The sequence below is a fragment of the Bidens hawaiensis genome, unplaced genomic scaffold, assembly GCF_021521415.1.
Source record: "Bidens hawaiensis isolate Kalapana, Puna unplaced genomic scaffold, B.hawaiensis_p1.1 tig00009192_1, whole genome shotgun sequence".
Classification (NCBI taxonomy): domain Eukaryota; kingdom Viridiplantae; phylum Streptophyta; class Magnoliopsida; order Asterales; family Asteraceae; genus Bidens; species Bidens hawaiensis.
Genome location: NW_027491679.1, coordinates 80,461 through 92,742, shown reverse-complemented (window position 1 = coordinate 92,742; position 12,282 = coordinate 80,461). Strand labels below are relative to the sequence as shown.

Sequence of the window (12,282 nt, the reverse complement as noted above, 5' to 3'; positions counted from 1 at the left end):
TTAAACCCAGTTTTGTACACCTCTACCCGTGCCCTTGGCCATTGCCCCCTTGTTTTTGGCCGAACTAGTTTTGGTCAAAGTCAAACCTGGTTCTTTTCTTATGAAGCCGGTTCGATTCCAAACCAATTTCAAAGTTTAAAGGGGAAATGGTCAGGCTAGATCAAGAAACCGATTGCAACCTTGAGGTTCAGGTTGGGTCCGAACCGGGTAAACCGGGTTTGAATCAAAATTCAACGAAATGTCAAAAGTAGAACTTGTAGGTACAAATGCTACGGTTACGAAGTTTATTGCTCACCAATTACAATTCTCTTCCGTTTAAGCATCATCAATTTCATCCGTCTCCGATCGTATCAGTTCGATCGAAGATGGAATCAAAGTCGTATACAACACGATCGTCATCCAAATTGCTGTTTCGTCAGTTGTTTGAGAAGGAATCGTCTACTTACACGTATCTTCTTGCCGATGCTTCTCATCCAGATAAGCCTGCTCTGGTTCGTAGTATTCATCCTTCGGTTTTAATTCTACAGTGCTAATTTGTCTACACTTTGATTTTGCTGAATTAGGTTTCCTTTTGATTTTGCTAATTTAGTTAGCTTGTCTTATTGTGAACTTTTTGCTAATTTAACATCCTATTTTGTATCCATAATTCCTAGGCCTATAAACGAACCCGAACTGTTCGGCGGGAGGTTCGTTTATGGTTGTTTATTGAATAAAAATGAGCATGAAGAAAATAATTAAACGAACGAACATAAACACACCTTCTGTTCGTTCACTTATGTTCGTTTATTTACGTTCATTTATGTTCACTTGTTTATGTTCGTTTAAAATTTTATTAAATTCATAGTAAGTAGTTATATACATATTTATAGTTACCTGGTTACTTTTTAATAAAAATAAATGATCGTGATCATCAGCTAAAGTCTGTAGAATAGCAGAAGTGAAGAAATATGATTTTCTTTGTTTAGAATCATGATGGATATTTTAAATGAATCATTTACATTTAAAATTTAAACCACTCATTTAGATGTATTTTTGGATGGTTGTGATGTATTAGACTTGTTCATTTGTGTTTGTTTAAGTTTGTTTGTTTGTTTATGTCCGTTTACGTTCGCAAGTTGTTCATTTAGGTTTTAATGAACAAACATGAACAAAAACAAACATGCCCATTTTCTTAGTGAACGAACATGATAAAAAGTTGTTCAATTATATGTTCGTGTCAGGTTAAAGTTAAATGTACAATCACGATCATGCCCCCGTTCGTGTTCGTTCGGTTCGTTTACAGGCATATGTTGATTCCATATGTTAACCTCACGCAATATAAAGTACATAAGTCTATAATAGAGGATATATGTTAATGTTAGCCGTTCTACTTGAAATTATGCTATTACATTGAGGAACATGAAAGGCTTGATTAAATAACTCAGGAAAGTGTTTGAATCTGATTTCTGTCGATGTAGATTGTTTCTAAAGGTTAATCAGCTTATGTGCCTGGTACCTAATTCCTGTTGAATCTTTCAAGAAAGCCAAAGATTTTACAAGAAATAATGTTATGATTGTGTTAAGAAGACAATTTATTTGGTTTGTTAATTTTTTTATGGAAACTTGCAGTTGGTTGATCCAGTAGATAGGACAGTGGATAGAGATCTTTCTCTTGTAAATGATCTGGGATTGAAACTCGCATACGCTATCAACACACATGTGCATGCAGATCATGTCACTGGGAGTGGGCTGATCAAGGTATAATAAAACAGACTTCACAATGTGTACTCTTTTTTATCAATAACTAAATTTGAAGATCATATATGACATGATCATTGCAGACTAAAGTTCCCGGTGTCAAGTCTATCATTTCCAAAGCAAGCAAAGCATCAGCTGATATTCTTGTTGAAGCTGGTGACAAGATTCAGTTTGGTGATCTTTATTTGGAGGTATGAAAACATAAAAATTGAAACTTCAACTAAAATATTTACCAACTAATTAATTGTTATCATGTTTACTTCAGGTTCGTGCAACACCGGGGCATACAGTAGGTTGTGTTACTTATGTTACTGGTGATGGGCCTGATCAGCCTCAACCTAGAATGGCGTTTACTGGCGATGCAGTATTGATACGCGGATGTGGAAGAACGGATTTTCAGGTGCGGGAGTATGACATGAATTTAATAACAACATAAGTAGGCATGTGAACGAACTGAACATTCAATGAACCGTTCTAAACCATTCAACAGGAATTTTGTTTATGTTCGTTTATTTAATAAATAAATGAACGAACATGAACAAATTTTTTGTTCATTTAGTTAGTTGAGCGAACATGGACACATGTCTGGTCTGTTCATTTATGTTCATGAACATACACTTATATTCGTTCATGTACACTCGTTTTTGTTCATTCATTTACACTCACTTATGTTCGTTAGTTTTAGTTCGTCTATGTATTCATTTAATTATTTATGGTCCACTGCAATTTAGTTTAGTTTTATTAGTTTTTAGGCCCAACAGATGTTCAGTCGGTTATGTTTGTTCACCTATGTTCAGTTTTGTATGTTCTTTTACGTTCGTGAACCATTTGCTTATACTCATAACAGATGAACATAAACAAATATGAACACAATCATTTTCTTAGTGGATGCACACAAACAAGAAAACACCGATAGTTTAATTATTCATGTTCGCTCATTTGTTTGGTTGAAGTTAAACGAACGAACACGAACATGTCCTGTTTGCGTTCGTTCTGTTCATTTACAAGCCTAAACATACTGGGATAATTTATCGATAATAATTAGTTTGTTGTATTTTTTAACTTTTTATAATATTTGTGTTGCAGGGTGGAAGTTCTAAGCAGCTCTATGAATCAGTCCACTCACAGGTATGAAACACAATTTTACCGGTTGAAAAACGAAAGAAATTTTTCCTAAAAATGAAACTCACTTTGTTTTGGTTATATTATATGTCCAGATCTTTACATTGCCAAAGGACACATTCATTTATCCTGCTCATGATTACAAAGGGTTCACGGTTAGTAGATTTTTTATTTTTATTTTTTACATACAGAATGCAGATGCTTACATACCTTTGGTTTTTTAGGTTAGCACTGTGGGAGAAGAGATGCTCTACAACCCTCGCCTCACGAAAGATGAGGTACCCGTACCATAATTTTGTTTTGTGTTCTGCTTTCTAATAAAGACTTGTAGATGGAGATTTTGTTTTGTATTCTGCATACTAAACCAGCCTTTTATTTATTTCAGGAAACATTCAAAAGCATTATGGAAAGTAAGTAGATGATGGTATTCGTATTCATACAAATGCTCAACTTATAAAAATATGTCAATTTCTAACCAAATTTCTTAACAGATTTGAAGCTGTCATATCCGAAAATGATAGATGTGGCGGTGCCAGTTAATATGGTATGCGGGCTGCAAGATTTGGAGTCGAAAGCTGCTTGATTTCGATTATGTAGTTCATGCATGCGAATGCTTCCGTTTAAGGAAAAGATGTATGTAAATAAAATGTTTGCGTGATTCGCAAGTATAACTTACTGTTTACGGATAAGTAGCTTTACTGGGTGCTTCATGGCTTATTGCTATGTAGTATTGATACAAAATTTAGTTTTGTGTTTGAAAAATAACACTAAAGTTTATTTGAATGTTTCATTTGGTACTCTTTATATCTTCACACAAGAGTAACAAGTCCAAACAACAATAGTAACCGATTCAAATTCATTCGGTGTTCTATTTTTATGGATTTTTTTTATAGACGTATACATTTTCAAAATTAAGTGAGCCAAATAAAACACATAAAATTAAAATGAAGTAACCATTGGAGCCTACCACACCTTTTGCCTAATTATAAGAATACTATGGAGTTATGTATGTGACATGTGTAAGCAAAGCTTAAAGTCAACGATTTGAAAATGTGTTCAATGAGAGTAGTGGTTTCGTAGGATTTCATATCATTTTATGTGCATCAACATGAGAACTTGGAGTATTTAAGGATAAAAAATGAGTCCAAAATGCACAAAAGACATGCTTAGAAGTTAAAAGGACCAAAACAACAAGACAAAGTTTCCGATAAAACTCAAGACGTATCTCAAAATCAGAGGGTTCACTCTTGTTGGCAACATTGATTTTGCCTCTAGTGTATTATGAAGGGAACACCAGTAGAACAAAATCTAGGTACGAAAATTCTCATAATGCTTGTATAGCTTATACAAGTCGTGTAGAGGAATTAGGCCTGTAAACGAACCGAGCGTTCGGTGAACTATCGTGAACCGCTCGGCGGGAAGTTTGTTTATGTTCATTTATTTAATAAACGAATGAACATGAACAAAAAATTTGTGTTCGTTTAATTAAACGAACAAACGTGAACGCATGTTCCGTTCGTTCATTTATGTTCATGAAAGTTCGTTTATGTCTGTTTATTTATGTTCATTTATGTATTAATATTAATAGAAAATAATTAAATATTATCTGGATATGTCATCTGCTTAAAGGTTTATATTTGTTAATTTGTGTTCATTTAAGTGTTTTCATTTAAGTTCGTTTATATTTGTGTTCGTTTACGTTTGTTCGTACATGTTCGTTTATCTTTGTTCAATTATGTTAGTTTAGATTTTAAACAAACACAAATGGCCATTTTTAAATAAACGAGCATGAACATAAATATTTGTTCGATTAATCGTCCGTGTTCTTTTAAAGTTAAATGAATGAACATGAACATGCCCTTGTTCGTGTTCATTCGATTCGTTTACAGACTTTCATTATTCACATTGATGAATACATTGGTCTCAATCTCTAGGCTCTGCTGATTTTATTTGTGTTCGTGAACCGTTCGTGAACACATTAATTTCCTTAATGAACGAACACGAATATAAAATCTCGTTCGGTAAGTGTTCATGAACACATTATTTACTTAACGAACAAACATGAACAAGGCCTTGTTCGTGTTCGTTCGGTTTGTTTACAACCCTATAGAGGATGTTTGAAATTTTATTAGGAGGACCATTGTTTAATATGATATAAAAAGAAACACCCCTATACGCTCCGTATAAAGCTATACGAGGCTATATTCCGTCCTATACGCCCTGTATAAGGCTATTCAATGTATAGGGGTTTTTTTATTTTTTTTTAAGCAAAAACACCCCGGATGTACTCTCAGTTTTACATCCACGTGTCTACGATCAATTAGTCAATGACATAGCATAGCATAGCATAGCATAGCATAGCATAGCTGTACACAAACAAACAAACAAACTCATTCAACTCATTTTCTTTCTGTTATACAAACAAAACAAAGATCCAATTCAAAACCCTAGTTGAACAATTCGCTTCTCTGTTCAATTCCAGCATCTCCAGTAACAAAACCATGAGTGAACCAGAACAGAACAACAATCAACATCCAGATCAACCAGCAGCTAACCAGTACGGCACATTCCAATCCGTCCACAACTATCCTCCTCAGTCGGTGATCGGCTTCCCGCAGCCGGTACCACCTCCCAGAGCACACGGTGGACCTCCGGTCAACGCTTATGTTCACGGCTACCAAACTGTTCCAGGTACTAACATATTGCATACTATCTGATATTCTGTAGCCTTTAAGTTTACTTAATTGAATATAATATGAAGCATGATTATTGATAATAAAATTATCTCGCAATGCGGATGATCTGAGTGTTGAATTTGATAGATATTGATGTTTGACTTTTTTGAGTCAAAGTTGGAGGTGGTTGTTGAAGGATAATGATCATAGCATTATAGATCCATGAGATTGATACCAATTTGTTAAATCTAGCTGTATAAATTATCTAGTAATGTAGATCATCTGACTTTGTTGAATTGAATTGAATATATGTTGATGCTTGACTTTTTTTGAGTCAAATTTAGAGGTTGATGATGGTTGATAATGTATGATAATGTTCATAATAGCATAGATCAACGAGATTGACATCCAATTGTCAAATCTAGCTGTATAAAAGCTATGTTGACTTTATTTTGGCAGGTTATGCGATTGCTGAAGGAGTTGCTGAAGGAAGACCTGTGAGGGAACCCCGCCTTCCTTGCTGCGGTATTGGTATTGGATGGTTCCTGTAAGTTTCTTGTTACATTAATCACATAACAATTTTATTTTTAAAACTCTAATCTTGCATCATGTTTTGGTAGTGCAATTCGTGTGTTACAAACAAGCATATTTGTGAATTGAAGTTTTATTCCATTTTTCATATTAATATGTTATGGTATAACACCTGCCAGAATGAGATAAAGTGTTCTTTTTTTACTTTTAGTTTTACATAATTACTGGTTGCTTTAGAGGGACTTGATAAAAGTTTACCATTTGTAAGATAGGTAGCCAAGTGTTGTCGAATTCCCACTATCCTAAAATTCCAATATGTACTTACTCTGCTATTTGTCTATTTAGTGTATAAGAAAAGAAAGTATTTTTACTATGCTTGTAATAAGCTTACCCTTTATTAAGCCTTTTCTTAATTAATGTTTCAAATGCACTTTATACTTTATCTTTTACATGTCACATGCCATATGTTTAGCTTTTTTAGAAATCAGTTAGTATCTAGTGGGTCTGATTGGTAATAACCACTAAACTCACCTTTCACTAAAGTTTAAAAGGAATCACTTTAGTCACTTATGCTAGTCAATCTGCTTAATATCTATCTGATTTTTCTAATGTTTTTCATAAAGGTTTATTTTGGGCTTCTTCTTTGCTGCAATCCCCTGGTATGTTGGAGCATTCATTCTACTATGTGCTCAATATGATATCAGAGAGAAACCTGGATATGTTGCGTGCTTAATCGCTGTAAGATTTCTCGTGTTTTAAGTAGACAAATGCTATTTGATCAGAACATTATTACCTTAAACATCAACCTTGAGCTCGGCTTGTTTAATATTTATTAATTATTAATTAATTTATATACGTTTTCAATTATTTTTTTTATATTTTTTTAAAAAAGAAGTTATATTTACAACAAAATATATATTACGGGGAGGTTCATTACAGAAGACTATTTATTGTGAGAGAAAGAAGAAAATTAATCATCATTTTTTCAACTTTTTAGAAAATTTAAAATATAGAAAATGGTTAAATATAATGTTTATTCATATTTTAGAACATTCTAAATAAATATATAAACAAAATTTGTTTGTTTATAGAGCCTATACAGTATACATGTGTAGGTATATTTCCTTCACATAACCTACACACCTGTACGTAAACGTTCAAAACTGCAAACGGAAAAACATATCAACAAAGTAATTTAGTAGTTTTTTATGTAGACTATATTATATTGACATATGTATGAAGTAAATTATTTTAAATGCATTAAAAATTCCAATTTCTTTGACTGATTCTAGTTCCTTAAAAAAGTTAAATGAACCAAACGGCCTCTGGGATAACTAATATGTGATTTTGCCATGCAGGCTATTATTGGAACAATTGCTGTGATTTTTGGTGTTACAAGTTGATTACGGATAATCACCAAGCGTTTAAGGTCATTTTTGCTTAACCAAGAAGTCTGACCGATGCATATAAGAAATCAATCTAGTGGATGGTCCCTTTGTTTTATATTTATATGAAATTGGTTGTATTTATGGTGTGAATTTGTAATGTGGGTCAGTGTTACATGTATGTTTCCTCAGTTGTTTTGCATTTGCATGTATATAATAACATGAGTCCTATACAAAGAATTATGTGAGTATTTCTGATTGTAACTTGTAAGTTTGTCGATTCAGATAATGTGTTTCAGTAATAAAAAGATTCGGACGGCTTTACTTGGTTTTTATGCCATCGTTACAAAAATAAGCAAATTTAAACAGTGCAAACACATTGTATGTTTGAGAAGTGGTATTATTTGTCCTAGGGATGATATCGGTAATGATACTCATTACAAAATTTTCATCTCTATATGGTGTCAGTATCGTATGTAGTGGCGAAGTTTGGATGAAAACGCTTAGGGGGGTGGGTGGGGTGTCTGGCCTAAGCCTAAGCTTTGCCCTTGACCGTACCGGTACCAAAAATACCTATACTGGATTTTAGATAAAGTGAGTACTAAATACCATACCGGATTAATCAATATGGGTGGTCAGTACCAAAAAGTTTGGCCCTCGATTTCATTATGTGGATTAAGCTTTAATTTGATAAATAATAATATTAATTAGTCATTCTTAACATAAACAAAGTGAGGGGAATGTTTTAAAAACATCTTATATATGATGTTAAAATAAAAAAAATGGTGTTAAATGGTAATATAATTGGTTCAAGTAAGGTTTATAATAACCACTGGGAGTGAACTTGTGTAAGTTGACCATTTAACGATCAAAGGTTGGAAAGACTTAAAACTAACAAGAGGTGTTAATGTGTTAAATAAATCTAGTCACCCTAGAGAATTGGCTAAAGTGGCCATTTAGTTGCAAATGAGTCTTATGCTAAAACTTGCCTAGTTGAGCTTGAAGATGTTGACTTTAAGACGTCAATCACTTGTAGGAAGAACTCAAGCAATCAAAGGTTCTACGACTCTACGAGCAACAATGAGTGTTACATGTCCTAAGTAGGAGAGCATACGTGAATCCAATATGTGGTTTGGTTGAATTTGATTATATATGTGTTTATGCTATGTATCTATTGCTGTGGAGATGCATAAGACCCTTTGGTGTAAAGTTCGTATTTGAATGTGGTACTCAAATCTCATTTAAGAGTAAGAATCAAAATGGCAGGCGGGATAAAAGGTTGGATGCGAATCACCATGACTATGTGATCGAAAAGATAAATATGAATCACAATCGTGTGAATGTAATAATAATATAGATTGGTAGGATCACAAGTGGTGAGTGATCATATAGAATCACAATAGTTATGTGACCTTTGGTCGGATGTTAATGGTGATCTAACAAAGGGATTTGAAGTTGTTGTCTTGTGTCCTAAGCTTGAACTTGTTAAAAATATAGAACTCACATTGCATTGAAGTTATATGTGTTATTAAGGTAAATTGAAATGAAATACATGTTTGGGACTAGAGAATGCGCAACAGCTTGACTTGTATGTAGCGTAGCCCATCCGCTGGTTTAAAAAGCCAACGCCCAAGTAATATGTTGTACGCTACCTACACTCATTTGGTGTTTGAGGGACAATGGGACGTGCTATCCGACATTGCGGTATGCAATACGCTAGGATGAATTTTCTATACGACGAAGAGGATTGATCAAGATCGAGTCTTGGGTGGACACACACTTTTGCTAATGATGGTTGTCAAAACATTATTTCAAAGTTCAAACTAAATAGATGTTTTGAATAACACTAAGGAGGAGGGTTAGCCATGTAAAAAAAACTGTGAATCAAAAGATTAAACCATTAAAGGAGTTTCCAGGGATGATATACATTATCATGTAAATTAGTAACAACACAAAAATGAAGACTAGTCAATAAAAGTAATTTTATTTCAATAGTTGCCTGAGAAATAAAAAAAGTAAATAAATAGAAGTCAGAAATTAGATGGTCCCCTGTCTATAAATTCTTAGGCCTAGCATGTTTCATTTGATGCTTAACTAAAGTGATTGCACCACACAACTAGAGATTCTTCAACCACTACATTATTTTATTTAATCTATTTTCAGCCTCTTAATATTTAACTTCATATTATTTTTCAATATTCTTTTGAATAAAATATTATGGCCATGACATGTTATTCTTACATACAAATTTTGGTTTATCTAAACATCTATCAGTTTTAAATCTATTAAAAAGTTCGTCTAGCTGTATCAAGCTAACTTAATAATCAAAAAACGCTTTTAATCTAGTAGTATCAAGGTGACTCAACAACTAATAACTTATGAACTCGAATCCTATCTCAAACATGAGTGCAATTTAGAGGTGTGCATATAATCGTAATTTGAAATGAATAACTTTATAATCATAACGATAACTTATTAGTAGCTCATTATTTATAGCATATTAGTTACAAACCGAAATAAGATGAGTTGCCTAGTCTTTTACATTATAATTCTTATGGTATTGTTATCACATTACATAGATATATAGAACAATCTAAGATAAAAAAATTTCAAAAGATACACAAGTTGAATTCATTACATGTTGTTGGGCATTATTTTGATACCATTTATAACGCTATCAACTAAAAGGATCAAACTTTTGAGCGTTTGAGATTGCTTGTTTTCTGGAGTAACTTGCAGTTATAAACATTTTGAAATAAAACATATATGTATACGTCTATAAACGACATGTATTCACTTTTAAGTAGCCATTGGTGTAACTTTGTGAGAGTCCGGAGTTCGTTAGTTTTCCATCTCTTCGTCAAAATTAGATATTCTATTAATAGCTGTTTTTATATAATTTGACCTCCTCAAGTAGCTCCGATAGGTTGAATCATATGCTAGAAAGATAAATTATATGCAAACTTAGGTAAAAAAGATGTAAACAATAATACAATTTACTTTTTTTTGGAACAACAAATTTTATTAGAAACAAAAAATTAGCAAGTCACTATAAACCAAACAAAACAACTAGACAATTGAATAACAAAGGAAGTGGACTTTTATAATCAAGTTGTGAATTTAGAAAGTTAAATTAATTTTAATGGTATGGTTGAGTTGAGTAGCATATGCCACGAACACCAAATGTTGAATTACATCAATTTAGATCCATCAACTCCTCACTATAATTGAGCCTAGCATTTGGCATGTGACTCTAAAAGGGTTTTGGTCAACTCCTACATCTATATTCAAAACTAATTAAGTAATTAAGTTATTATTCAATAATCAATAAGTTTTCATTTACTATAATTTTCTTATAAGTTTCATCGTTTAGCGTTTAAAGTCTTTTGAAAATATTTTAAACGACAAGTGCATTGTATTTAACAAAGTGAAATGGATAACAAGATTTATTACGTAGGGTGCTTCGGTATCACCCTGTGTATTTTACCCCATGTGTGTTTCTAAAATCTACTTCTAACTTTCTAAGTCGTAGTTTTCATTTAAGTTAATTTTGTAAGACTATAACCAACACCAATTTGGTAAGTAGAATAGAATAATATAATATATGGCGAGTGCATTACATAGTACATACATGTTATAAAGATCTAGCACAAAGAAATAATTAAGGTGTACGAAAATGCATAGATCAATGGTCTATAATTCATTAGTGAGTGGTGCAGAATCCCTCGGTATATACGTTTGAGGTGGGTGATCTCGTAATATCTCAGCGCATCGTTGGAGTTCATAATTAATAGAAAAGGCAATTCAAAAGGTAATACTTACGGCATGTTAGTGTATATAGAGGACAAGAAATGAGGCCCTCTACGATAATTAAAGATAAAGAGTCTTAACTAATAGACTTAAGGAGGACATTGAAAGATATAGTTTTCATTGGGAAACAACAGGAGGAAAATAGAGGAGATATAATGGAAACATGATGTTTGTTTTCTCTTTGAGTGTACAATGTAATCGGGTGAACTTGTACTTTGATGTGTATATATTCTTGATATATATTTCTAGTTAAGTACTTTGTCGGTTTTTAATAAAATTTGACCGTTAATAAATGATATCATAAATTTTATATGTGAATATGTGATTGCAAATACAAATTCAGGAATCTTCAAAAGAAGAGAAAAAGATTTATCGGGAATAATCGATCGAGTTAAATAAAAACTACATCAAATTATAACAAAAGACACATAGAATTTATTAATAAATTAGTATTAACATCCCTCGTGTTGCGGCGGGGGTGTAATATATTATATATCCACTCCACTCGAAAGCATGAAGTTACCACCGCCACCGCCTTTGTTCGCCATCCTTTCTCGCGCGGCCAATAACTAACGTTAACCATTAAGAAAATTAAACAAATGAACAAAAAGTAGACATAAAAACGTTGAACCACACACACTCGTTGCATTATGTTAACACACAAAATTAGACCGAAACATAAAATATAGAAAAAATAAATAAGTCAACTTAACATCTATACGTTGCGATTGGGTCGTTAAATGGGGAAAATAGACATGAAAATGTTAACTACACACATGCGTTGTAGCGTATTAACTCATTAAATTTAGACGTAAATGTTAAACAAAAAAAATTGTAAAAGACGAAAAATATATGGGACCAAAGTTGAAAGTGAAAAAATGTTGACGATTAAAATTAAAAATATTTTGTGACATATTTATTAACTATGAAAAATGTAGGGGCCTAAAGTAAAAATATAAAAGTTAGATAAAAAGTTTATATGTTACATGATAAAAATTTGAATGCATAATATACAAAAGAGT

The 12,282-nt window shown here is 32.5% G+C and overlaps 2 protein-coding genes across 2 annotated transcripts; both read left to right on the top strand.

Annotated features, from left to right (window-relative positions):
* Positions 1-266: 266 nt before the first annotated feature.
* Positions 267-3,646, top strand: LOC143531575 (persulfide dioxygenase ETHE1 homolog, mitochondrial-like). Its single transcript, XM_077026842.1, has 9 exons — positions 267-491; positions 1,609-1,737; positions 1,821-1,928; positions 2,003-2,137; positions 2,824-2,865; positions 2,955-3,014; positions 3,084-3,137; positions 3,245-3,269; positions 3,351-3,646. The coding sequence occupies exons 1-9, from the start codon at positions 267-269 to the stop codon at positions 3,440-3,442; spliced, it is 870 nt and encodes a 289-aa protein (XP_076882957.1). The 3' UTR covers positions 3,443-3,646.
* Positions 3,647-5,360: 1,714 nt separating this feature from the next.
* On the top strand, positions 5,361-7,654 carry LOC143531574 (large ribosomal subunit protein eL20z-like). The gene is made up of 4 exons (XM_077026841.1): positions 5,361-5,550; positions 5,994-6,081; positions 6,689-6,803; positions 7,424-7,654. The coding sequence occupies exons 1-4, from the start codon at positions 5,361-5,363 to the stop codon at positions 7,466-7,468; spliced, it is 438 nt and encodes a 145-aa protein (XP_076882956.1). The 3' UTR covers positions 7,469-7,654.
* The last annotated feature ends 4,628 nt before the right edge of the window (positions 7,655-12,282 follow it).